At 48.8% G+C, this 27539-nt stretch overlaps 2 protein-coding genes across 2 annotated transcripts; both read left to right on the top strand.

Annotated features, from left to right (window-relative positions):
- Window positions 1-2868: 2868 nt before the first annotated feature.
- On the top strand, window positions 2869-20125 carry angpt4 (angiopoietin 4). The gene is made up of 10 exons (XM_062470736.1): window positions 2869-3730; window positions 14703-14858; window positions 15110-15231; window positions 16012-16096; window positions 16252-16399; window positions 16528-16640; window positions 16726-16827; window positions 16976-17142; window positions 17573-17703; window positions 17940-20125. The coding sequence occupies exons 1-10, from the start codon at window positions 3338-3340 to the stop codon at window positions 18098-18100; spliced, it is 1578 nt and encodes a 525-aa protein (XP_062326720.1). The 5' UTR covers window positions 2869-3337; the 3' UTR covers window positions 18101-20125.
- A 3556-nt stretch (window positions 20126-23681) lies between these two features.
- On the top strand, window positions 23682-27413 carry abraa (actin binding Rho activating protein a). Its single transcript, XM_062470749.1, has 2 exons — window positions 23682-24406; window positions 26144-27413. The coding sequence occupies exons 1-2, from the start codon at window positions 23810-23812 to the stop codon at window positions 26579-26581; spliced, it is 1035 nt and encodes a 344-aa protein (XP_062326733.1). The 5' UTR covers window positions 23682-23809; the 3' UTR covers window positions 26582-27413.
- Window positions 27414-27539: the final 126 nt, after the last annotated feature.

The following is a 27539-nucleotide window of genomic DNA, read 5'->3' on the forward strand; positions in this document are numbered from 1 at the left end:
AAAAAGTTGTATGTTTGATATTGGTTTAAACAACAGGTTTGGAGATGATATAGTAAAAAAAAAAACGGGTTCAACTGCAACCGATGCAAGCACACCTCACAATTTTCCCAGAAATTGTACCCTCTCTAGTTAAAAGATTCAATTGTTCTCTCTCCCTCTGGCTCTTTTGTTCCCTCTTCATCTTGTATTTCCCTCTCTCTCTCTCTCTCTCTCTCTCTCTCTCTCTCTCTCTCTCTCTCTCTCTCTCTCTCTCTCTCTCTCTCTCTCCTATCTCTCTCTCCCTCTCTCTGTCTCTGTCTTTCTCTGTCTCTGTCCGAAAAGTTGAAGACCTTTATCCTGTACAAGAATTATACTTTGTTCAACATTCCATGTGTACTCTCCCCCTCCCCCTTTTCCCCCTCTCCCTCTCCCTTCCCCTCTCCCCCTCCCTCCCCCTCTCCCCCTCCCTCTCCCTCTCCCCCTCCCTCCCCCTCTCCCCCTCTCCCCCTCTCCCCCTCTCCCCCTCCCCCTCCCTCTCCCTCTCCCTCTCCCTCTCCCTCTCTTCCCCTCATCCATTCCTGATCCCATCTCTCAAACCAGGGTATCTCATTGCTCCATCACTCCATCAGGCCTGCTGTTTGCTAAGCAGCCTCTGAGGACCCACTCCATCTCTCTTCAGTTCCCAAACCCTGACGGCTCCTGGCAGGACCTGCGGTGTTGAAGTCATAAACGTGCGTCAGGAGCTCCTAGAGAAACAAAGAGCCACAGTTGTGTGTGTTAAGCAGCGTGTGTGACAGGAGATACGTTTGGCCCTCGTTAGTGTAAGAGCACCTTTGGGTCACATTGACAACATGTTGATTGCTGCCCTAATGATGCTGGCTGTGATTGGTCATCAAGTACCATCAGTGAGATAATGGAACAGGGCGGAAAGGTCATCTGAATTAAAGATCTTAGTGGTGATCTTTGTGGTGAAAGAGCAACGACCTAAGGTCATTTTTCTTGCAGAAAAGAGAGCTGCTTTTGTTTATTTGTTTTTAAAAGAAGCGATATTTAACGTAATTATCTTTTATCCAACCACCCTGAAATTATTACAATTTCATGCACGTACAGTGTGGTCAGATTTGCAACCACATTTAAAAACTGTTAGCAGGGAAGGGAAATTAAAGCGAATTTCATAATTAAAAAAAAGGCGTTTTACACCTGCCTGCCTTCCGGTGATAACAGCACAGATTCTTATTAAAACTTTATAGGTTTTTGTAGAAACTTTTAGATCTGATGACGTATATTTTTGTCCATGTGCTTTCATTTTCTTTTAGTTTTGTCCTGAAAGACTCTTGTATACCTAACAATGTTGTTTAAAAAACAATAATTTGTAATTTGACATGTGAAAACACAATGTGTTGTGTTTGCTTTGAATAGAACCTTTTATCCTGACCGCAAGCGTGATTGGTTGGATTAGGATTCCAGTTGTCCTTTAGGCTGGAAGTTGTTTAGAAAATGTCTGTTTACATTACAACTTTAAAGCTGTCAGTTACCACTGGCAACCGCCTGACCTTCTGTGGCTTGTTCTGTTAAACTGTCAGGAACATGCTCAGTCACCCCTACTCCCAGCTCTCAATCTGATTGGTTGTTCTCTATTATTGGCCAGATACACGGTGGGTGGGTTTCCAACAGACCAGGGAAAGATCTGGCTGATCAAAGCTGCACTTCAGGATGCAGATCAGATACAATAGCAAGCATTCCTGAGGTGTGTTCTGGAAGATCTGCCACATCCTCCACCTATCTCCACCTGTGTGTGTGTGTGTGGGTGTGTGTGTGTGTGTATGTGTGTGTGAGTGTGTGACAATTACACAAAGATCTGCCACTCAGATAGCCAAGGTATGTGGATAGGTTGACCACCTTTAGCCCCAGAAAGTTTAGACAGCACACCAAACGGAACCTTCCAGAAGCTGCATCACCAGGCTGCTGACCAGTTCCCATGAGAATGGTCTGATTAAGGGTCAAAGGTCACTCCTCAAGACCCATCTCCTCCCCCCTCACTGTCCGTCTCTGCACTCCTTCTACCTCCCCCTCTCCTCCCCCTCTCCTCCCCCTCTCCTCCTCCCCCTTTTCTCCCCCTCTCCTCCTCCTCCTCTCCTCCTCCTCTCCTCCCCCTCTCCTCCCCCTCTCCTCCCCCTTCTTCCATGCCCACTTCCTTTCATTCATCCTGGCAGTAATATTAGAATCAGGACACACCACCCCATAAATAAGACAAAGAAATAAACAAATTATTTTAGATGAGGCTGACCAGAGGACTGGATTTCAGAGGCCAGATGGTCAGTTCAGAGGTTTGGGAACTGAGCCTGTGTTCTGCCCTGTCTCCTGTCATGACGACACTCTTTCCCTGAACTGGGAAATGGTATCTAACATGTTATTAAGCACATGGATGTGTCATGTCTGTGGTCTAAGTGAAGAGGAAGAGACATGTTGCTCAAATCCACTCCAAATCCAATTGAAGCTGAGCATCATGGTCTTTGTAGCTCCTACTGAACTTCAATAGTCCTCATGTTCCTCTTTTACATATCTTGCCCCTCTGTCCCTTTTTATAGCCTGCTCCCTCGACTCTCTCCCCCCCCCCCACCTACTCGCTACTTCCCCCCTCTTCACCCTCTTTTCTCCTCCCTCCTCTCTTCTTTTCCTTTTCTCGCACAGATCAAGATAACTGTTTTAATAGACCTCCCAAAGCTTGGCCTCCCCTCTCTCTCTCTCTCTCTCTCTCTCTCTCTCTCTCTCTCTCTCTCTCTCTCTCTCTCCTCCCACTCTCCCTCCTCCCTTTTCTCCCTCCTCCCTGTACCCCCCAGCCTCCCGATAAGAGAAAGCTTAGCTGTTTCACTCTGGCCACTTCTGAAACTCAACCCTTTGCAGAAGGATGGGAGAAAAAAAACAACTCTCTCTCTCGCTCTTACCCTCTACTGAAGATTGAGATATTTAGAAAAAGCTCATTCGGCCCCTATCTCTGTCAGTCTCCACAGGGTCAGTGTGTGTGTCTGTTCTCTTCTATTCCACTGGACACCAAGGAGAACAGGCAGGAAGTTAGGGACTGTGGCCGAGAGGGAAAAGAAGGAAACATCGTTAAAAATTAGAAGACCTAAACCTTGGAGCTATCAGATCTCAGTCAACAACAACAAGAGGAGGACAGGAACCCAAACTCCTGTCTGACTACAGGCGGAACCATGAGCATCACCACCTATGAGTGAGTGAGGGAGGAGGGGGGAAACATTACACTGCGACACCACTGTGCAGGCTCCTGTCACCTGGGCTTTGAGGTGAGAAGAAAGGAGAATATTGGAAATCAAAGGAGAGGAAACCGAGGAGCACTATGAGGTGTTTGCTGCTGGGCTGGGGCCTGGTGCTGTGGGCCGCGGTGCTGTGGGCCGCGGTGCTGTGGGCCGCGGTGCTGATGCCAGGCACGAGGGCAGCAAGTGCTCCCGGAGGAGGTGGAGGAAGGAACCAGAGGCGAGGAGGAGGGAGAGGAGGAGAAGGAGCAGCAGGCGACAAACAGAGAAGGCTTCACCGCGTGCAGCACGGTCGATGCAGCTACACCTTCGTGCTGCCGGAGATGGAGAGCTGCCAGGACAGCCACGTCCAGCAGGGCGGCGCCAGCGTGCTCCAGAAGGATGGACCCCCGACCCCCGGCCAGAAAGACTGGCTGAAGGAGAGACTGCAGCACCTGGAGACGTCCATGGAGAACAACACACACTGGATCCAGAAGGTAGGAGTATCAGCCTGAGGTGCAGACACACAGGAGGGGGATCTTTCTTCCATTCAACCTCTTTCTTGAATTCTTTATTGTGACTCGGCGCGCAGCCTACAAGTCTTACGGTGAATATTCCCAGGAAGGAGGAGGAGAGAGAGGGAGTAGAGGACTAAAGTGTGTGTGTGTGTGTGTGTGCTGCCACCCAGGTGGTTTTTGCAAGTTGTGTTTCCAGAGCAGTAGTCAACCTCCATTCCTTAGGAGATAGGTCATGACCCCTGACCTATGCAATCTCTTGGGGGTCAGCTCAACCTACAATGGTTACGGAACATCTCCATTAGCAAAAGTATTCAACCACATCTTCTACGTGCCCAGACCTCCCCATCCTGTGAGCAGCAGGAAGGGGTAATCAACAGATGCTTGTTTTGCTTGATGCTAAATTACTTCTAATGGTCTCCTCACTGCATGGACTAACTTAGCCTCAACTCTGGTCTAGACCATAACCTGTAGCGATTCGTACTGCCAGGCAGGCAGGCAGACTGAAAGGCATACTTACACACAGAGAGAGTTCCAGTTCAACAAACACATAGTTGGACAGACATTGTGCTTAGAGAAACCACCTTAGACTCCCAGCATGCTCTCTGGTGGAGTTATCTTCCAGCATTCTCTCTAGTAGAGCTATCTCCCAGCATTCTCTCTTGCATAGTTATTTCCCAGCATGCTCTCTGGTGGAGTTATCTCCCAGTATTCTCTCTGGTAGAGCTATCTCCCAGCATTCTCTCTAGTAGAGCTATCTACCAGCATTCTCTCTTGCATAGTTATTTCCCAGCATGCTCACTCATAGAGCTATCTCCCAGCATTCTCTCTAGTAGAGCTATCTCCCAGCATTCTCTGTTGCATAGTTATTTCCCAGCATGCTCTCTGGTGGAGTTATCTCCCAGCATTCTCTCTAGTAGAGCTATCTCCCAGCATTCTCTCTTGCATAGTTATTTCCCAGCATGCTCACTCATGGAGCTATCTCCCAGAATGTTCTCTGGTAGAGTTATCTCCCAGTATTCTCTCCTGTAGAGTTCTTCCCAGCAGGGTTATCTAATCCAGGGATCGGGGGCTGATACGAGCCATTAAGAAAACCCTGATACAAATGTAACCTTGCCAACTCAAAGAAAGAAATGGAGAGAAGTAGATAGTGAAAGACAAAGCAAGAGAGAGAGAAAGGAATAAAGAAAGGTAAAGAGACAGACGTGCCTCTTGCCAAAGCAGGGAAATCTTTTTTACGATCCTAAGGCTCCCAGTTTGATGTGCCACTTCAAACAAACACAGGAGTTTTCCCCCTGACTTGGTGGAGCCCTAAAGCTCCTACCTGAACACTAACACTCACACAGCACAACCACCGTTTATTTCTATGGGTCTCATTATAACTCATAACATTATCTATAGGTCATGCCCTCATCTATTTATTGGTCATATATTTTGAACATAGACCTCTGGCTTAGTTAAGCGGGCTCACAGCCAGCAGTTGGTATTTAACAAGGGATTGTGCTCTTTAGTAAAGCATTATATAATCTAATACTATATGTTACTCATAACCACTGAGGACTTCCAGATGGACTGTATTTATGAAGCTCAGTTGAAGCTGTGAGAAACAACAGCTGTGTTTCAACTCAGCACACTCGACGCTTGCCTAACAACTGCACAGTGTGATTTACAGGGATTCAAACTCATCCACTGATCAGCGTCTCATCAGTAGACCACAAGATGCTTCTTTGTTGACATTTGGTCTCAATCATTTTCAGCAAATACATGAGTTGTCATTGAACCACCCCCACTACCATTGATGTGTAAGAGCACCAGACACCTGCCTTTCTCATCAAACACATAGGTCTCAGGGTTATGGTTAGAGTTCTGACAGCGTAAACCACTTAAACTAGGACCGCTAACCCAGCCTCAAAACCTTCACCTTTTCACAAGACTGGCCAAGCACAGCAGCTAGCCTCCCTGCTCAGCTCTACCTGGGCTTTATAAGCGACGTTAAAGTACTCTTGTGTAAGACTGCAGAGTTAAAGTCCAGGTCTGAGATTGTGCGGTATAACAGAACAGCTCCTCGTAACGTCGCGTCCCCAAAGGCTCGATTAACCGAGTCTCAGAGAGTGAGCAGGATTCATATCCCAACAGGGAACCTTTGGGAACCGCTCTTCTGGGAGGAAGGAAGTGTTGGGAAGTCTTGGGAAGGTTCCTCCCAGCGGGCGGTGCTGTTTATGGAGAGCAGGGAGTGTGTATGCAGCGTGTTTAACGAGCCTGTGTAAACCCCCGGCCCGGAGGGATGCCTGGCCAACGGCAGATCAGATGGTGCTGATTACCGGCTTATCAACCGGGATGATCTGACCTCGGATGAAACGGCTCAAACCCGTGTCACACCTCCACCCAGCCCGGTCTGGTCTAGTCTGGCCTGGCCCGGCCTGGCCTGGCCTGGCACAAGTCAGTTCAGCTTCAGAGCATCTTGGCTCTGCCCTGTCTTTATAGTGGTGACCGTGGTAACAATGAAGTTAAAACCCCAATGCTCTGCTCTCTTCCCTGACATATTGGACCCATTGTGGCCCAGTAGACACCTGGGCCACATAGACTGGTCCTCTCCGCTGTCTCATGACCATAACTTACTGGAACATTCTTCTGGATTTCTTCTCTCTTCTTTTTCTCAAAGTTTTGCAGTGAACCGTCTTTCAACAAATCCATGAGCCACCCTGCCAAATGTTAGTTTACTAATCATCCAGTGTGGTTCCCATCGGACTGGCAGGGTTACAGTAGTCCTTAATCACTCAGTCTTTCCCAGAGAGATCCCCCCCCCCCCCCACACACAGGCCTCAGCTGGCACTCGCACAAACCCACACTCTGCTGCACAGGAACAGCCACCATGTTCCCACTGTGTCCTCCAGAGGAGCCGCTGGAGGGGAGCAGCGGGGCTGGGCTCCCCTCCAGAGGAGCCGCTGGAGGGGAGCAGCCCCGCTTCCCAGCTCCGCTTCCCAGATCTGCTCCGCGAAACTGGGTCAGTATCAGATGGATTAGTAGCTAATCAAGCATGTAATCTGCAGAGTGTGCGTGTAGATCCCATGTTATTAACACACACCCGGCCTGAGTCTGTGCAGGACAACCATCCCAGAGCCCCTGGGGCAGCAGAGCAGATAAGAGGGCCAATCGCAGAGCTCTGGTTGCATGTGGGATCACGTCATTGCTCAGTACGAAGACCAGAGCTGAAGTTTTCTACGGTGCTGATTGCTTGGTGCTCTTTAGGAACTGGTGTTGTCTTCACCATATTCTGATACAGCAGTGGAACTACAGCCATCCTGAACTGGGCTGCTTCCAAAATAATAGAATTGGAATCCGTGTTCACTGTGGACATCACCCAAACCCTTTTCTAGTTCACCTGTTTTTGATGCTTACCTCGACGCTTGATTAAGTGAGTCAGCTTGTTTGACAACTGGGCTCGGACCTAAGACACAGCGGAGGGAACGCTATCTTTCTGTGAACCTGGCTGAACAGTCTTGGTTGTTAGTGACCCGGCCTTGCTCTGACTCCCAGAGGCAGAGAGGAGGCCAGAGTTCTCCACTCAGCCCGCAGTAAAACAGCCTGACTGCCAGATGGTATGTTTCTGGCGCCCTATCACACCCCAGCAATGAAACTGATATTTCACCCTTCATCAGTATGTAGCGAGTGCACTTGTTGTTGGAGCGAGACTTGTTTTGTCTTTCTCACAGACACCGTCTGTCCTTACACACACACACACCCCTCTGACCCAGCAGAGCCTGAGTCAGCAGTTTCATGGTGTCTTTTTCTTGTTTAATCAAAGCCCCCTCCTAGCCCTCGAACAGGATCACGTTCCCTTGTGTCCAGCTCCATCGCAAGAATCTATTTGAAAAACCCATCTCTCTGAAAACCCTGCCACCTTGGAGACCTCATCACGCTGGAAACCCTGTCACCCCGGGCACCCTGTCACCCCGGAGACCCTGTCACCCCGGGCACCCTGTCACCCCGGAGACCTTGTCACCCTGGAGACCTCATCACCTTCATCACACTATTTTCCTCAGAGAATCTCTGTATTCGGAGGAAGACAGCAGCATCACAGGAACATCTCTGAAGCCTAGAGGGACTTTTTTCCAAACGCATGTGGAAGCATCTAAATGACCATGGATGAGATTCAAATGATTATGTGTCGACTGATCTCCTCAACACCAACCCACCAGCCTCCAGCATCAAGCCAGACTGACATGTTTGAGGTCTGGAAGTGACCCAGAATGTACAAGGCTCAGGAGGACTCTGGTTCATAAGAAGATAATTGCATGGCGTTTTTAGAAATCCATTCAGTCAGACAGCACTGTGAAGTAACACTGAGAGGTGGGTGTGAATATCCCTCGATGTGGCTCTCTGGGGAGGGTGAGGAGAAGAGAGGGTACTCACAGTTTGGTCAGAGGGACATCATTTCAACATCCCTGCAGCAGCACATTCTCTCTGGAGTTCAGATAATAAACATTTTATGACTCCCTCCTCTGCGTCCAAAGAAAACGAAGAGTGTTGGTTTGACACGGAGGCAACAGAACTGCAGCATCTCCACCAGGTTCAAGCTCACATTTGTAACGATGATTTGAGTTTAACATCTGCTCTTCATGGTCAATCATCAAACTAATGAGTTTCTAACCACCTCTACTACATTGTAAAAGGCTTCAATTATCCAAAATAGGGCCGTGAGCCAAATTCAACCTTATGTCTAGCTAGCTATGTATATTAGCCATGGTATGTTTGTTTACAGAGAGAAGAATCTCTGCTCTTAACTGGGTCTGGCCTCTCCTTCAGCTCAAGGGTTTGCGACTCAGCTCTGCCTCAACTACTAAATAAACACAGCCCTGCTTCCAGCTGGATGGTTGCTGGTTTGATAATGATAATTATTGCTGGAATCTGGCTCAATCAAATGCAGTCCTGAGTCTGCCCCTTCGGTGTAATTACAAGACTGTTTTTCTTTAGCTTTGTCGTCCAAGCAAACACACAGCTAGTGGCGTTCTGGTCAGTTGTGAGTCGGAGGTGGGGATGTTGACTTGGCGTGGAGTTTGTTGGTTTCTTAGTTGCTGTGGTTGTCTTAAGCACATATGCTCTCAGAGCAACAAGCACTGGGTGAGGAAGTGAAATGTTGCATCTGAGTGTGTCTGAAGATGTTTGATTTTCGCTGAAGTAGTGACAGAACGGAGAGCCCTCGTGGGTGTGTAACGCCAGCGAGAGATCAAATCAACATCCTGTGTCAGCTTGATGAAAGAAATCCTATCAAATTGCTGTACAGTACATAGAGTGTGTGTACTACATACAGTTTGTGTTGTGCTTTCGCGACGTGTTTCTCCGATGTCATCCCGAGTTCAGCTTCAGTGTTCGCAGCCCGGCCCAGGGGCAGCGACTGATCTCCACAGCGGCATCTGCGGTCGTACGGCATGACAAAGGAGACGTCTGTCTGAGAGGGATGTCCATCAATCAGCTGGATCCGTATCACGTCCTCACGCAGATGTTCAAAGCACCTCCAATCCCTCTGGGAGCTCACAGACGACAGGGACATCGATCACCACGGCGATGTACCCGGGATCTGTAAAGCAGCACTCTGACATTGTGTACAGTAAATAAGCAACAGAGCGTCACCAGACATCTGGAGGTTGGATTGTTCAGAGAGACTTGATCACATCCCCCAGACCGAGCAGAGGAAGTCCGCGGAGGCTTCCTCCTGCTTTCTCATTGGCCGAAGTGGGGATTTCAATTCGCCTGGATTAATCATGCAGGTGGCTTCCAAACCATGACAAACACATGGCGGCCATGTGGAGACGGCTGTATCAGATGCTGTATCAGATGTGCTGTCCCATCAGATCCCAGTAGGAGCCAGCGGGGCACGGAGGGAGATTTATGTTCTCCAGGAGGCCCAGCGCTGATCAGAGCAGCTGGACCCTGGCTGCGTCCCGGGTCCAGCAGCTGAACCCGGGACGCAGCCAGGGTCCAGCAGCATGGACATGGTGTAGTCTGAGCTTCGGCCGGCCAGGAACTCCCCCTTAGCCATGGAGATACCAGACGTCAGCAGATGGATTATGTCGCTGGCGTGGCAACGATGGGGTCAGAGTAGGAGATGGAGAGGACGGGGGGGGGGGGGGGGGGGTGGAGGGATGTGGGGCGATCGAGGGTGGAGGACATAGTGGTGAGGGGATGGAGAAGGAGTGGAGAGAGGGAGGGACATGGTGGAGATGGGAACAGGGGGATATTCCCAGTGAAAGTGGCTGAGCGCCAAGCTCACCACAACCTCAGTGTTCCCCTGAGACCCCCCCCTCCCCTGTTCAACCCTCCCCCGCCACACCTCCCCCTCCCCCCCCATCCCTCCAACCCCTGGAGTCAGGCCAAGCAACACAGTCATCAAGGGCCTCCAACATTCCATTTTTTTATCACCCTCCAACCAGCCAGGCCAAACGGTTTCTTTCGCCTCTCTTGTCTCTCCTTTCTCCTCAGCAGAAGCCCTCCCTCTCCCTCTTCAATCTCCATCATCCACCTCTCCATCTCTATTTCCACCTCTCCACCTTTATCTCCACCTCTCCATCTCTATCTCCACCTCTCCACCTTTATCTCCACCTCTCCATCTCTATCTCCACCTCTCCATCTCTATCTCCACCTCTCCACCTTTATTTCCACCTCTCCACCTTTATCTCCACCTCTCCATCTCTATCTCCACCTCTCCACCTTTATCTCCACCTCTCCATCTCTATCTCCACCTCTCCATCTCTATCTCCCCATCTCCACCTTCATCTCCACCTCTCCATCTCTATCTCCACCTCTCCACCTTTATCTCCACCTCTCCATCTCTATTTCCACCTCTCCATCTCCACCTCCAACTCCACCTCTGTCTCCCCACTACAACTCCACCTCCCTCTCTCCCCTCCACATCCCCATCTCCACCACTCCCTCTCTCCCCAGTGCAGTCAAGGGTAGTGAGCAGTGTAGTAAAGTGCACATGCACACCCAGTGAGTTCACATTTTGTACGATTAACATTTCAAACCTTCTGTGAGCAAAAAAACCCCAGAATCTCCTCAGGAGCCCTCTCTTCCAGGCTAACAGCCTGGTTCAGGTTCTGCTCCACGTCTCTCAGAGAGCTGCTGATCTCCACCTGTTTGATGTCAGAGGGAACGGAGGAGCAGAGGGCCCTCAGAACCATGTCTCCCGGCAGTGACATCATCCCGCTCTCCCAGGACACGGGCGCTCTCTCTCCGACCTGCACACCATCATGTGTGACACAGAGACAGGATCGGGTGAAGGTATCCATGCACCCTGCCTCCGGGGGTCACGCCAGACCTTTTACTTCCCCCTCCAGGTCAAAGCCACACCTCCCGCGTCAGCAGACTGTAACGGCCGCGAGTCGTGGAAAATACTTTTTGTTCGAGCACACCGTCACCTTCTCCCACTGAGGTGAGATGGGCTAAGGATTCCATTGATCTGATTTTCTGTCTCTGCAGAGTGAGGGGAGATTGAGAAGAACAGCAAGCCTGTGTGTGTGTGTGTACGTGTGTGTGTGTGTGTGTGTGTGTACACGTGTGTGTGTGTGTGTTATATACTCCATCCCCTTGCTCAGTGACGCGGGCCGGCAGAGACAGAGACATATTGGTCACAGGGGAGTGGGACAGAACAAATAAACCTCCCTGTTAGCGGCATGGAGATGAAACACTGGCTTTAGCTCGGCTGCACCACGCGCTGTTGACTCAACCCATCTGGGCCTGATTTAGGGACAGGGGGAGGGAGATGTTTTGCTGCAGCTCCTGGGCGGGGGGGCTAGTGAGCCCCCCCCCCCCTCCTCCGCCCTGCCCCGTATGTCGCACACTCCTAGACGCAGCCCACGTCTGGGGGGAAGAGGGGGGAGTCATTAGACCAAGGTGGCTGGGTTAAAGACACAGATGCTGGGAGGAGCCGTGGTGAGACTCTCCTGCTCTCCTATCGGATGGGTGCAGAGCTGCATCATTTCTGTTTCAGGTTCATCTGGAGCATTTGTTTGTTAGCTGGGTTTGGACACCTGACTTCTGATGGGTCAACACCAGGATGATAAGAGCAACGTGTGTGGAAGGCGAGAGGTTGGAAGGAGCACAGTCAATGTTCTTGGGAGGAGGAGGACAAGAACTAGATTAGCTATCTTGTGTTCCCCCAGTCTGCGTCTGCCAATCATAAAACTAAATTACCCAACTACATTAGACCAACCGTTAGACATAACAACAACATTTATATGATCCTGTCAAGGAACGGCTCAAGGAGGCAGGTTGGGGACAGGGCCATGTTTTGGGCGGACATGATAAACAGAGTTGGTTTATGGTGAGGCTAATCTGGGGCCAGAATAGCCCACCACCCTGACCCCTCTGACATGGGGAGGTCTGGGGTGGAGGAGTGGATGAAGTTAGAGTCACCACGGTTAGAGTCTCTAAAGTTGGCATCACTGTGCTGTTGTTATGACTGCAGGAACGTCACTGAAGGGTTCTCAAACCCACACAGAAGTCTACTGGGCTTATTGTCATGAATGTCTCTCTGTTAATCTCTCTGTCCATCTCACCCTCTCTCTCTCCCTCTTCTCTCTCTCTCTCTCTCTCTCTCTCCCTCTCTCTCTCTCTCTCTCCCTCTCTCTCTCTCTCTCTCTCTCTCTCTCTCTCTCTCCCTCCCTCTCTCCCTCTCTCTCTCTCTCTCTCTCTCTCTCTCTCTCTCTCTCTCTCTCTCTCTCTCTCTCTCTCTCTCTCTCCCTCCCTCTCTCCCTCTCTCTCTCTCTCTCTCTCTCTCTCTCTCCCTCTCTTGCTCTCTCTCTCTCTCTCTCTCTTTCTCTCTCTAGACTTCTGTCTCTTCGTTGTCTTTCCTCTGTGCCCCTCTTCTGTAACTACACAGAACTAAGAGCATTAGAAACAAGGACCACTTGTTTCTAAACCAACAGTTTTACAAGTATTGGAGGTCAGCAAACTGTGTAACATCCTGTTGGATAAGCATGCCTGCCTGCCTGCCTGCCTGTCTTAGTCCACCCAGAGTCCTACTACTTTGAAAGGCAGCCTCTGGCAGTGTCTTATCATGGTGAATCGGAGCTTTGAGGAAACTCCTTCATCCAACCATGTTGTCCTTATTAGAGAGGGAGTTAATCTGACTGACCCAGGCATTCCTCCAGGGCATAGTGTGGGTTCAGAAACAGAGCTATGATACTGTAGGGCAGCCCACGCCTGGTGGATGTGTGTGTGAGTGTGTGTGTGTGTGTGTGTGTGTGTGTGTGTGTGTGTGTGTGTACTGTATGTATGAAGGCTTCACACATGTTCTAGTGCAGCCAGTTGTCAGTGGTCCCACTCAGTCCTGTTTGGGCCTGTTTGGTCCTACTTGGTCCTGCTTGGTCCAGTTAATTCCCTCAGATTCTCACAGCTTTCATTATTAGATCAGAGAGAAGCAGACATCTGGTTCAGTTTAGCAGCGGAGCAGTGTATGTGTACGTGTGTGTGTGTGTACATGTGTGTGTGTGATTGTGTGTGTCTCACATTGTGTTTAATTTTAATCTAAAGTCCGGAAGCATGGGTCAATTAAGCAGTCAAGGCACATTGTGTCTTGGGGGAAGCAACAAGAAAACAGAGAGAACCAGCGGACCTTTTTATTTTGTGTTTACGTCCCTCTAATCCCCCTTCTAGTCCCCCATCCGACAGGGGTTTCAATGAGGCAAGGAAGCAGGTGGAGGCAGGTGGAGGTCAGGCCAGGGCACGGGGGCAGCGTGGAGGCCGGTGGAGGGAGGTCAGGCATGGGCAGGAGGCAGCATGGAGGCAGGTGGAGGCAGTTGAAGGACAGGCCAGGGCAATGGATGCAGAATCCAGGCTCAGAGTCTTCAAAAATTCCTTTCGCTGACCACTTCAAAGCCAAACCCTCCCAACCTTTCTCTGCCTCTCTGGTTCCTAAGCTACCACAGACCACGAAACTCCCATACTGCGGCTCCAGTCACATCAGCAGCCTGCTGCCTCCGGGGACTTCCCTGTTTATTGGTGTAGGGGTATATTTATCATCTGCCCTGGTATCACATGAGCATCCTGTGGGCAGTCTCTCCATATGAGTGTGCTGAGTAAGGGAATCCTTGGTCAGGGGTCAGGGGTCAGGGGTCAGAGCACAGTAGAGGTCACCGGGCTCTGGCTGGTGGCTGGTTTGGTTCCCAGACGAGTAGCCCTTGTTCCCTCCCTCCATGGATTCAAGGACACATCTCATTCCAGCTGTTCACCCTCCTTCACATCCCTAAAGTCTAAAGAACCCACAATGTGTTTAATACTTGCTGGCAGCGATTTCTGCAATCTTCTGTCTCTGTGTGGGTGTGGGTCTGTGAAAGAAATTTTGGGCCTATGTACAATGAATGTGTTTTAGGAGAAGTTTACAGTTAGTTAAGAAGCTTGATACAATGTATGTTGATTAAACTCCATTTGGTAGAGATGCCACCTGTAGTTTTATGACACCTAACTAGGAGACGTGAAGTCTAAGAGATGGGAAGTCTGGGTGACCTGAGAGAGTTCTTGTCACCTGGGGGAAAGAGACAGTTGGTCTGAAGACAATGTGGATTCAACTGTATTGTTCTAAGGATTTAACCAATGACAGAAGAGATTTGGTATAGCTGCATGTCTGTAGGATGGACCAATGGCTTTTGAGAACTGTCGTATCTATAAAATGGTCTGTTGAAGAATGTTCTGGGGGGGTTCAGGGCCATCAGCTGGGTAGTGCTGGTGGGCTGGATTCTCCTGGTTCCATTCTAGAATGCTAGATGGAGCTGTATAGAATTGTCTTTGTTTTATTGTCTTATGTTTGTGTGTCGATGATGTTATGTTGATAACGTTATTATGTTTAAATCTACGTCAAATAAACATTAACTCTGTACTTCACCCGACTTCAGCTTAAACGATTGATTCTCTCAAAAACTTCCACGACAGGGTCTCTGTGTGTGTGTGTCTACAGTTGGACAGCTACCTCCAGGAGAAGAGCAGGCTTGAGAGGGCCCACATCCAGAGTCATGCTGTCCACAACCAGACGGCCACCATGCTGGAGCTGGGTAGCAGCCTGCTCACACACACCGCAGAGCAGACACGCAACCTCAACACTGTCGAGGCCAAGGTAACAGCATCGACCGGGGACCAAACCCGGTTTCCCAGCGTAAAATGTGGGAAACGGGTGTTAAGCCAGTGTTAAATGTGTATCATGAGACCAAAATGACATACTGGGGGTTTGAAAGGGCAGCATCTAAAGTGGGAAGCACCTCTGTTACATCTAAACATCTGGTGACTGAGATAACCTTGGTGACTGCTCTCACGTCAGGACTTACTGGGTGTTGTTGTGTGTGTATGTATGTGTGTGTGGGTGTACAGGTGCTAAACCGGACGTCCAGGATAGAGATGCAGCTCCTTGAGAGCTCCCTGTCCACCAGAAAGCTGGAGAAGGACCTGATGGTGCAGACCTCTGAGCTGAGCAGACTGCTGAACAGGAACAGGTACACCACACTCAATCTGAGAGAGAGGAACAGGCTTTAGCTTAGTGAGTCAGGCTCCTTCCCTAGCCACAGTGAACCTGGAGACCTGCTAAAGTAAGAGACCCAACACCCGTATGAACACAAGCATGGTCGGTTTTGATAGCTCCGCGTTTCTGCAGATTGATGATTTCAGATTGCTGCTGAGAAAAGTACACGAAGGAAACCCAAACGCTCAGCTCAACCACTTCCTCTTCAATCAACACACTCCAACTGCAGATGATTCACCACCTCGGGGAGAGAGGAGGGGGGGGGTAGCTCAGCTTTCATAGGAGACGGTGGAGACACATGTTCTCCAGTGGCTCCTGACAGAAACACAGAGGAAACTTGGACATCCCTCTGTGGAGTTAAACAATGTCTGAAGAGAAATAAACGAAGTCGCTCAAGCTAATCCAAGGTTTATAAAACAAAGAATCGTAAACGTACGCAGTCCCTAAGACAAACATGACTTATGAAGAGCGTATCTCATGTAAATAGGATGCTTACGGTGAATATGAATGTAAAATAAAATGTGAAATCTAAACAGCAGTTTGCAGAGGGAAAATCCGATCTTATCTGCCCGTTAGGTCTCCTCTGTGAGATGGATTACATACAAGTGCTAGATGAAACTGATATTTGTCCTCTGTTGAGACCTGTAGCGCCCTATTACATCTCTCTCCCTCCCTCTCCCCCTTCCTTCCTACTCTCCCCCTCTTCTTTTCCTCCCCTCCACCTCCCCCTCCACCCCCCCCCCCCCCCCCCCAGTCGCCTGGAGAGCCAGGTGCAGGTGTTGGAGACTCAGCAGAGAGGCGACCTGGAGAACATGAGACAGGACAAGGGGAAGCTGCAGGTAGGGTTCTCCTCAGATATGGACATGTGTGCAGACTAGGGTCAAACATGAGGGGTTTACAAGATCGATCTAAACCAGTGAAGTGATACAAATGGACCCGTCTAGTAGGAGCCAAACATACCTTCATCATGTCTGGTGTGCTGTCAACTCATCAGGTGCTGGTTCAGACCCAGACAGAAGCTATTCAGGCCCTGCAGAAACAGCTGCGGGTTGCAAGTAGCAACAACACCGCCATGCAGAGGCAACAGCAGCAACTCATGGAGTCTGTCCACAAACTTATTGCCATGGTGACCACAGAAACAGGTATTTTACTGAAATCAGATGTACACGACTTCAACTGTCCAGCACAGAAACACAGACGTGACATAACTTTCTGGGTGTTTCATGCGTGCGTGTGTTTCGTGCGCGCACCTGCCCGCACGCTTGTGCAGTGCCATTTCGCAGAGGACAGAGACACAGGGACTGTGCGGACGTCTACAGAGCAGGTCACAGCACCAGTGGTCTGTACCACATCTACATAGGCAACATGACGGAGCCCACCAGGGTGAGTGAACTGCTCGTCAGGACGGAGAAGGTGCACCCTGACCTCCAGGACGCCCACACTTCCTGACAGCCTTGTTCCCCCTCAGGTGTTCTGTGACATGGAGACCAGCGGAGGGGGCTGGACCGTGTTCCAGCGCCGGGTCAACGGCAGCTTGGACTTCCAGAGGAGCTGGGAGGAGTACAAACTGGTGGGTCACACTTTAGATCTATGTGTTTGTGATGAGCGTTAGATTCAAGGTAATAAGGTCTTGGTGAGTTAGCAAGTCTTATTGACACATGTAAACGTTGGTAAGCATGTGTGTGTGATCGTGTGTGTGTGTCTGTGTTTCTTTATAGGGCTTTGGGGACCCCTCTGGTGAGCACTGGCTGGGTAACGAATTAGTGTACCAGCTGACTACCCACGCCCAGTACGCCATGAGAGTGGTGCTACAGGACTGGGAGGGTCACGCCCCTTATTCTCACTACGACAAGTTCCAGCTGGGCAGCGAGAAGCAGCACTACAGGTAGAGAGGATACAGGAAGTGGCTATAGATGCAGGATGGTTCAGTTCACAGGAAGTATCTATAGATGGAGGATGGTTCAGTTCACAGGAAGTAGCTACAGATGCAGGATGGTTCAGTTCACAGGAAGAGGCTACAGATGGAGGATGGTTCAGTTCACAGGAAGTACCGTAGCTACATACAGTCTAGAGGATGGTCTGGCAGGAAGTAGCTACAGGTCTGTGCTATGATGGAAACTACTCAGGAAATGGCCTGGGGTGGCATGTGCCCCCCTGGAATGTTTTTGGGCACCCCAGGTGCCCGGGGTGGTTATCGTTGAATAAACGCTGCCAATAAATCAACAGTATCCTACTCCAGTGTGACTGTCAGGACGTTCCTTCAGTCTTACTCGACCCGTCTCCTTCCCTTCCCTGTGTGGCTGGACCCATGGCAGGTTGTTTCTGAGGGGCTACAGTGGCACTGCGGGGGAGCAGAGCAGCCTAGCCTCCCACGGCAGCAGCTTCAGCACCAGGGACCAGGACAACGACAACTGCCTCTGCAAGTGTGCCCTGATGCTGACCGGAGGTGAGGACCATGTAGCAGAGGTGGTTAGAGACCGAGTCCTAGTGTCGAATCTTTCATTTAATCCCTACTTTAAAGCGCATGATAACGGTTCGCCGTTTTAGTGAACCTGATATTGAAACCCTCATTTGAATCAACGACTTAATAAGTGACCTGTTTGAATCACCTGTTTGAATCACCTGTTTGAATCACCTGATGTTGAATCGCATGTTCGTCCACGTCCTCCCCTCCTCCTGCAGGGTGGTGGTTTGACGCGTGCGGTCTGTCCAACCTGAACGGTATCTACTACACCATGGGCCGCAACATACGCAAGCTCAACGGCATCAAGTGGCACCATTTCAGAGGGCCCAGTTACTCCCTCCGCTTCACAGCCATGATGCTCCGCCCTGCCACGTTCTAGACCCCACCCACTTCACCTTAAACCTCTGGAGGAGGGGAGAGGAGAGGGGAGGGGGAACAGTTAATAGACGGTTAATAGGTCAAACTTGTGCTATGCATTTCAAATGAATTAGACTCGTCTGCGGTGCATATTATATTGCACATAACCGTGTAGCATTTATGCTTTAAATGTGCTGATGTTTTTCAAATATTTTTTTAATGCCATGTTTTGAGATTCAACTTCTTTTTTCACCCTCAAATTATGCACTTTAAGACGTGAGGTGAAGTGGGAATGCAACATGCCTGGCTGGCAACAGCATTCACTGAGAAACTATTTTACCGTCTGTTCAAGGCGGGAAGGATGCGCCTATATGTCGCCTGCAGTTCTGTATAATAGGGATGAACACAGAACGGGGGTCATTGTTGTACCTGAGCCGACAGCGGAGGCCGAATCCGCATCCAAATGCCGAAGAAGATTGTGAACAGAAAGTATTTCCTTTCAGCTCCTCTCTGTGGTTGAGACGAGTTGTTTATTTTTATGTTTAATTTTCTATGTATAAATGTATTTTTTGTTGTTGAGGTTTGGCGTAACAAAAACACTTTGATTTCACAATATAATGTTTTAGGCAGGTTTGGGAAAACACGTTGTTCAGGAGGATCCTTCCCAAAATCAGCTTCCCCATAAATAAAACCAGGACTCTGCTCACTCACTGACCTCAAATTCTTGCAAATAGCTTTCTGAGTCAGTGCATGAAAGTAATGTGACCACTGAGGACTGTACCCAGGAAGTCACATGACCACTGGGGACCGTACCCAGGAAGTCATGTGACCACTTGAGATGGTCCATGATGACTAGTCAGGGTACATCAGCACACTACAGCTACAAAAGAATGGCCTAATGGACTACTCTGAAGGACAACGACCGTGAAGGTCATCTGTTGGCATAGTTTATGCTGGTCATGTAATTTCCCGGTGTTGTGCGCATATGAGTGTGATAAGAACTTTTTACATGTTGATGAAGTTAATAACCTCCATATGGTAGTTCAAACTCTCTCTTGGATGCTGATGCTATCACAGTCTGTCCACTGGTCCAATCCAGCTAGTGAACTTACCCGAAGACTTGTGACTAAGGACAAGGGGTTGGCCTGGATTTTGAAAGGTCGGCCTTGTTACCATTACTCTTGTTTCTCTTTCAGAGAGCTGGAGAACTCCAACTGAGACAGAGACAAAGACTGGTTTCCCGGAAGAAGAAACCAGTAAAAAAAAAATCCACATTAAAATCCAATCACGTTAATGTAGATTGAACAACAGCTTTTATTAACAATTGAATATGATAGCCCACCAATCATCCATTATAGAGAAGTTAACGGTACTATAATTGAATCATGTTTGCCAAACTTAGCCACAAGGAGGCAGTATTATGTTGTTTCTACTTCTTTGCCAGACAGCAGAGTCTGAGAGCCTGCTGAACAGGGTACTGATGCTGTGGTAACTGAGGCCGGAACACATTATCAGCCTGTCACAAACAGCAGGGGGAAAACGTCTTGGCTCTGGAGTGAACTCAATCTTCACTCTCATTTTATTCTTTGGCCGTTTTTTTTGTTTTTGTTTTTATTTACGTCATACCTGACAATCACACCATGGCAACAGGTCTTTCCAGGAGCTTCGGCTTAATGTTATGTATCATGTAACCAATGTATAACAAACTATCAGGTCAAAATCACCATGAGTGTTTGTGTGTGTTCCTAGGTGTCTGTGTGTGTGTGTGTGTGTGTGTGTGTACCTCAAATAGAGAAACCCAGCTATGTTGGCCTCTCAACCTTTTTTCCAAGACACGTCAGAAGAGGGGGGGGGGGGTTGAAATGCAGCTGGCCAGACTTGTCAACTCAAAGCACGTGCGCACACAAACACGCATACACACATACAATATTTTTACTGTAACTTAAACTTGGTGATTTTCAGTGTAATTGTGAGATGTAGACAGTGTCAGTAATCATGAAGTGGACATATATTTGGTTAAATGATTTCCTTTATAGGAAGCAGCCTTGTCGAGGATGGATATTGAACGTAGCTGAGGGTTGCAGTACAGTTGTATAGGAACACAATTCCTGCAAGATTGTGTTGCATCCCCCTGACCTTCTAGCTGGCGAGGGGATCATAAAAGAGGTTGAGATTTACATTTAGTCATTTAGCAGACGCTCTTATCCAGAGCGACTGGATTTATATGTGTAGGTCTCTGTTCCTGGGAAATATGCCTGATCTACCTCCCTGCTTATCTGTGTGTATACCTGTCTGCCTGTCTGTTCACCAGTCTGACTGTATATATGCCTGTCTGTCTGCTTGCCTGTCTGTCTGTCTGTCTGCTTGGCTGTCTGTCTGTCTGCTTTCCTGTCTGTCTGCCTGTCTTTCTGCTTGGCTGTGTGCCTGCCTGTCTGTCTGCTTGGCTGTGTGCCTGCCTGTCTGTCTGCTTGGCTGTGTGCCTGCCTGTCTGTCTGCTTGGCTGTCTGTCTGCCTGTCTGCTTTCCTGTCTGTCTGCCTGTCTTTCTGCTTGGCTGTCTGCCTGCCTGCCTGTCTGTCTGCTTTGCTTTCTGCCTGCCTGTGTGTCTGCTTGGCTGTGTGCCTCCTGTCTGTCTGCTTGGCTGTGTGCTTGCCTGTCTGTCTGTGTGCCAGCTTAAAGAGTGTCTGCTCTTGTTTCACCTCCCACATCCCCCTGCTCTGGTACAAAAATACCCCCCCGTTTTCACAGTGCTTGTTCAAGGCTCTTTGAGCTGTAGCAAAACAGTATACGGTTTTAGCAGCCCAATAACAACTGTAAAACCAACTCTCATGTTTACTGTTATCCACTTGAAAATGAAGATCAGATGTTTCTTTTTCTGTTGACTGGATCTTTGATAAGGATGTTGTTTCTTTAGTTTGCCTTGACTCTCCATCTGTTACTCTTTGTCTCACTTACATTTACATTTAATCATTTAGCAGACACTTTCATCCAAAGCAACATACAAGTGTTTATAGTAAGTGCAGTAGATAATCAAAAGGAACAAGGAACAGTCTGTAATAGACTGTCCAACAATAGCATCATGTACAGTTTCTGTATGGTTAACCCAGAACTAACACTTGAGTATGCGTCCTTGAATCTTTTTCTCCTTGACAGATAAACGCACATCTTATTAACTATTTACAGTAAAAAATAGGTCAGCTCTTGGGTATACCTCTTATCTGTCGCAGCTTATCTCTTTGAGGAACCAAGCCTGGGCCCAAGATAGGAAAACAGATTCTGTTTCAGACTGGCTGTCTTTCACACAACTTGTCCTCTCTTAATCAACAAAGCTAATCCATGTCTTTTATATCTTTATCTCCGACTCTGCTGGGGCTTTTCCTCATTGGATTCCCTGAAGCAGGCAGATTCCTCTCCTTCCATGGCTGTTGGATAAAGTACTTTGTTGTTCCTTGTGTTATGTTTTTTCAATCCAGAACATCCAGAAGTGTGGAATTGAGTGACTTGGACTACATCTTTCCACAATAGTTTTGAGTGATTAGGCATTACTAAAGGACCTGTAATAAAGCTTCAGTGGAGTGTTCGAGATCCAAAACTGCTTCATAACTTGTTACGTAGGTGAATGCGTTCAACAGATTATAGCGGCTTCATCGTGAATCAAACAAGCCTCCTCACTCTTCCAGACCATAAGATCCTCACACACGGCACCTTCGGAAAGGAGAGACAAGAGGAAACAGGAATGCTTCAGATGAGGAACACAGAGCTGCCTTGCATTCCTGACTGCTCTCATCTTCTCTGATATTAAACACTGGTCACCTACACACTCATCAGCTCTGTGGGTGTGTAAGAGTCAGATGTCAAGTGTTTCTAGGTGAACCAGAATAGACCATGAGGGTTGGGGATGTGGGGGGGAGCGGAGGGGGGTTGTGTACATACCTCAACTGTATGTCAGTCTCTCTGCATTACACACAGATCTGCTCTACATCATAGGAGATTATAAGCACAAAAAATGCCAATGGAAATCAGACCGTATGAATGTGTTGACAGCAGAGCTCAAGGCTGTCCATTCTCCAGCGCCATGAGAGAGGGAAACTGCAGTGTGAAGATGTAGAAAAGAGCAGCACGCTAAGGAGAGATGAGGGAGCCACACACACTTCATCCCTGCTAGTAACGTTGATGTCATTGTCAGGCTGGTGGTGGAGGAGTATGCTGGCATAGAGAGACCAATCTGTTCACTCACAGCATGGCTTTACCTTGGCATTAGTGCGTGTGTGAGAGAGTGTGTGTGTGTTCGTGCCTGCGCATGTGTGTGTGTGCGCAAGTGTGTGTAAGTGTGTGTGTGTGTAAGCTTGTGTGTGTATGTGCGTGTTACTCCTAGTTCACCCCCCCTCCCCCTCTGTGGGGGGTATTTTTACAGACCCTCCGCAGTCACTCTCAGTGTGTCTGATAAAAAAACTATAAATGCCTCTCAGTCGTGGCTTTGTGAGAGCAGCTATGGCGTCAGTGTCAGTAGAATGCTGCATTCACAACAACATTGTGTGTCACCGGCTGTGCTGAAGAACAAATAGAACTGTGACAGATGTTCCAAAGGAAGGAGTCAGGCTTGGAATGAAAATGTACCAAACATGACGAACATTGACTGGTTCAGCCTAAAATACACGCTAAGAAGCTTGTACTGACACCCTTGTCTATGGATGGATAGCTTTATAGATAGATGGATGGAGAGAGAGAGCGAGAGAGAGAGAGAGAGAGAGAGAGAGAGAGAGAGAGAGAGAGAGAGAGAGAGAGAGAGAGAGAGAGAGAGAGAGAGAGAGAGAGAGAGAGAGAGAGAGAGAGAGAGAGAGAGAGAGATAGATAGATAGATAGATAGATAGATGGAAGGAAGGAAGGATGTAGGTAGTCAGTCAGACAGACAAACAAACAGACAGACAATTCCCCCCACAACAGTTCTGTTGTGGGGGGAATTGTCTTTACTGACAGCATCCTCTTGGACTGTCCTTCAAGGCTGAAACTGGAGTCCCTTCTCCCCATGGGCCCTCTGAGAAGGGAGGCATCTGAACACCTGTCAGCCTAGGGTCAGCTGTTCTAGTCCTGGTCCTGGTCCATGGTCCTCTCTTTCACTTTGGTTCGGTGTCTTGTGTTCTTTTTTTATTTTGGTTTCAAAAGCGAGTTTATTGTATGTCTGTTTTATGTCTGTTTGTTATATTGTACTTTGCTCTGTATGTGCACTCTTCTACTGGGGCTGTAAGAAAAGGGCTTCCTGGTCTTAAAAAATGAAGATAGGGTCAATGAAAGTATGAAGGCCTCTGACCTTAGGACTGTTGTTGTTCATTATGCCTGCCTGTGTGCACACACTGAAGAACTTAGGCATTTTGCACTCCCCTCCCCCCTGGTTGAGCACTGGAATCCCCCCCTCTCACACATACCCGCCCCCCCCCCCCCCCCTGGGGAAGGAACAGGTGGTCACTCTGCTCTGTGGTGACAGGCAAGCCCTCTCCTATCTTCCAATACTCCAATGTCACACCCTGGGACCTCCCTGACTCATGTAGGGGTTTGTGACAACGCTTCCTGTGCCACCCTCTTTATTTAAGCTCCAGAGATGGTCCTGAGGGCTCACTGCTTCTACCCTCCACTCACTCATCACAGCTTCGCTCCTCTGTCACAGCACCCTCCCTCGTTCCAACCCGTGGCCTCTCCTCTCCTCCCTACCCCTCTCCGCTGTCGCCTCGAGAGGACATGAGTGGCATCGCGGCTCCCCAGGATCCGAAGCCAGAAGCCCGGCCCTTCGTCAGGGCTGTCAGGAAGATCAAATGTGCAGCCATGGTCCACAGCCTGGCTCGGAGCTGGCAGGGCTGGGCGACCGAACACTCTGACCGCCAGGACACCATACCCTCCGGCTGGATGCCCAGCTCCGTCACCGAGGGCGAGGAGGGCAGCGAGACCAATAGCAAAGTCAAATTGACGGTGAAACCGCGCATGGTGGCGACGAACGAGGATGGAGGAAGCCAGATCAGGACGAGCGCCGTGACGAAGCGGGCGGCGACCAAACCCAGCGAGGGGGGCGGCAACTTGATCAGCGCTCTGAAGGAACGCATCATGGCGCCTGAGGACCCCGGAGCCAAGGACTTCCTGGGTGGCGGTTCACCCACTCGCCGGCGGCAGGTACGGGCCCTGGCCCTGCAGAGCCAGAACCAGGACCAGGACAGGAAGCTGGGCTCGCGTAGCAGTAGTGTGGACACAGAGGACAGCGGCCTGGGAGACGAGGCATCGTTGGCTGGCAACAGCAGTGACAGCAGGCCAGCGCTGCTGAAGAAACAGCCCAGCAGACCCAAGGTAACCATGGGGACCAGCGGGTGTGGGGACAGCCACAGGACGCTACGGTACATGGTACCCACCCTGGCGTGGGCTCCTCTCACGAAGCTCTCTTTATTCAGAGGATTCTCATCTCGCACAATCTGAGGACTCGTTTTTAGTTTGGCGGTACAGCATCCTTCAAGCTGTGAATGTGTTGCTAGGTTTATGTGACATGCGGTTTAAAAGTACAGCCCGTTTGGACGGCAGTGAATAACTGCAAAGAGTGAGGCCCCCACAACATCAGTGTTTGTAACTTGGTGGACAATTAGGCATCATCCACTCGGATTTAAGGTTGCTTGTGGGTTCAACAAACATGCAGTGCCTCATCAGACAGATTCAGACATGCTGTCATGACTCAGGATACAGACAGGTCTGCTTACTTCATATCTGCAGATGTTAGGGAAGGTTAGGGAGTCTTTCCTGCCCTGACAACAGCGCTAGGTTGAGCAGCCTTGTTCAGACATTTAAGTCTTTTATGTTTGCTGAGAAAGTACAGTGCATCCTAAAGGTTTTATTTAGACGGAACGTGATTTGTGCTGTGCTCGCTGCTGTGTTCAGCGCAAAGGCGTTCGGTGAAGTCGTAGAGGACACTGCTAAATATCAGAAACAACTTTCCGGTCATTTGTCGGCGGACGCTAGCCGTTGGAGATCCGGTGTTCCGGAGCACAGTGGTGCCGTTGTCGTGTTCTGTCTGAAAAGGCATTAACTCACTCTTCCACAGCCTGGAGGGAAAAGAATCTGACCTCCTCCAAGCAATACTATATATATAAACATGGTGGAACCAGGCCAGAGTCATGCAGGGATAAATGTATAGAAGTCAGAGGTTTGTACTGTCTGTGCTATCCTTGTAGCTATGGAAACTTTCAGCCAGTCATGTGACCCAACTTTCCATCTGATCACTGGAATATTAGGAAACTATCTGAACCATGGAATATATTGGGGAATGGAATATATCTGCGCTGTGAGAAAACAGAGTCACCCACTGCCATGCCGAACACCTGACCTTTCAGCTAATCATGGGTCATAAAAGTGACGGAGATTAATGTTTAATGGGCCTCTGGTCTTGGAAGACCCGTCTCTCCACCTACCTGTCTACTTGAAGGACTTCTTACCAGTCAGCTTTTCTGTCTGAAAACCTGTCTGTCTGACTACCTATCTGTCTGTATGACTACCTGTCTGTCTGTCTGTCTGTCTGACTACCTATCTGTCTGTATGACTACCTGTCTGCCTGACTACCTGTCTGTCTGACTACCTGTCAGTCTGTCTGTGGTCTGCATGCCAGACCACCTCCTCTGATTTCACTCCCACATCCCCCTGCTCTCCCAAGTACAAAAATACACCAAGTTCTCAGAGTGCTTGTTCATGGTTCCTTCTGCCCAAGAGAAAGGACACACCAGTTCATACACAACACAACAATGTTTGAATGGAATATCATTTGGCATACTGAATGATATTCATATTCTTAAATGTTGTTTGGAATAATATCGCTCCATCGTTTTAAAATGCTGTTTTGAAAACACACCTGATTCAAATGAATGGGTCGTTATCCATCTCTGCAGATGTCTGCTTATGACCATTCATGAATGGTCATAAGCAGGAATCAGGTGGGTTGGAGCAGGGAAACATCTAAAACATGCAGGACAGGGGCGCCCTGAGGACCAGGGTTGGGAACCACTGGTCTAAACTGACTTGTGTCCCCCCCCCCCCCCCCCCCAGATTAAGGTGACCAACATGAATGACATCAAGAGTCGCTGGCAGCAGTGGTCACAGCAGCACGTGGAGGGCCAGAAGCTCAACCCCTTCAGCGAGGACTTCGACTATGAGCATGCCATGTCCCAGCGCCTGCAGAAGGGCGACGCCGGCTACGGCAAGCCCAAAGAGGGCACCCGGACGGCGGAGCGCGGGGACCGGGCGCAGAAACACGTCCAACGCGAGATGGAAGAGATGTGCTTCATCATCAGGGACATGGGCCTGACAGACAAACAGGGGCGCGTCTACATCACCTTCGGACGTCTGTTTGACCGCTACGTTAAGATCTCGGACAAGGTGGTGGGAATCGCGCTGCGCTGCAGGAAACACAAGATGCTGGATTTTGAGGGGGAGATGCTCTGGAAGGGCCAGGATGATCATGTGATTATTACACTGAAGGACTGAATACACACTCACAGCCACAAACACACTATTTCTGAAGTGTGTGTGCAGTGTATGCACACACTCACAGACACATATGTACAGTAGATATTTATCGGCTCAAACACACACACTTAACACAAAGACATATTTACATAGAGCTACATACAGCAGTAGAAACATTTAGAAATTCAAATACCTCCACCACTCCTCGCTCCAGAGACTTTCCGTGTTAGAAGAACTACAATATGATGGAAGCTGAAACGGAATTAACACTTATTTCCAGCGACAGATGCACTTTATGTGAACATTTCTTTCAAAGTGAAAGTGTCTAAGTCTTCTCACAGAAGGACTTTTTGTAAATGTTTACATCATCTATAAGTAGATGCCCATCAAACTCAGGAGTTGACATATATAGGCAGCTGTAAAGCTCTGGCATAAAGGGCTTTACAGATAAGATTTAATTTGATCTATGCAGAGCCACACAGACTCCTGCGAATCCCAGCTGCATAACTCTCAACACTCACAAACAGATTCCTGAAGTCAATGTGTTCCTCACACCTAAACAACATGCTGCCCTGATAGCTTTTGGATAGCCAAGTTATCCTTCAGTCTGTGAATGCCAATCTAAAGAATATTTTGACTTTACTCAACTATTATTTATTTGAAGTGAAGTTAGGGTGTGTTGCAATAGTTGTTGTTATTGTTGTAAAATTCTTGAAATGACTTTCTATTTATTCTGTTTTGGTAAATACTGTTTAAAGATTTTGGAGTGCTGCTAGCCTTGATACTGCAAAGTTGTAGTATTATAAAATGTTTCATGTTTTTGAAAAGTATGTTTATAATGCTTTTACAATGCTTCATTGATTTTTTATTTAAATAGTCATTGCCATTCTAGTGAGGAATTTGAATTCCTGTTTTCTGATCTAGAATATTTTTCATATGGTTGTGTTTTAACCCCCAAAAACATTATTTGATAAAA

Source organism: Osmerus eperlanus, chromosome 1, assembly GCF_963692335.1.
Source record: "Osmerus eperlanus chromosome 1, fOsmEpe2.1, whole genome shotgun sequence".
Lineage (NCBI taxonomy): Eukaryota > Metazoa > Chordata > Actinopteri > Osmeriformes > Osmeridae > Osmerus > Osmerus eperlanus.

Bases quoted from the DNA above. Each gene is read 5' to 3' on its own strand.
- angpt4 (XM_062470736.1), top strand. From the start codon at position 3,338: ATGAGGTGTTTGCTGCTGGGCTGGGGCCTGGTGCTGTGGGCCGCGGTG. The intron at 15,232-16,011 runs GTACACCACACT...CCCCCCCCCCAG, and splicing joins AGACTGCTGAACAGGAACAG to TCGCCTGGAGAGCCAGGTGC. The intron at 16,828-16,975 runs GTGGGTCACACT...GTTTCTTTATAG, and splicing joins GCTGGGAGGAGTACAAACTG to GGCTTTGGGGACCCCTCTGG.
- abraa (XM_062470749.1), top strand. From the start codon at position 23,810: ATGAGTGGCATCGCGGCTCCCCAGGATCCGAAGCCAGAAGCCCGGCCC. The intron at 24,407-26,143 runs GTAACCATGGGG...CCCCCCCCCCAG, and splicing joins AACAGCCCAGCAGACCCAAG to ATTAAGGTGACCAACATGAA.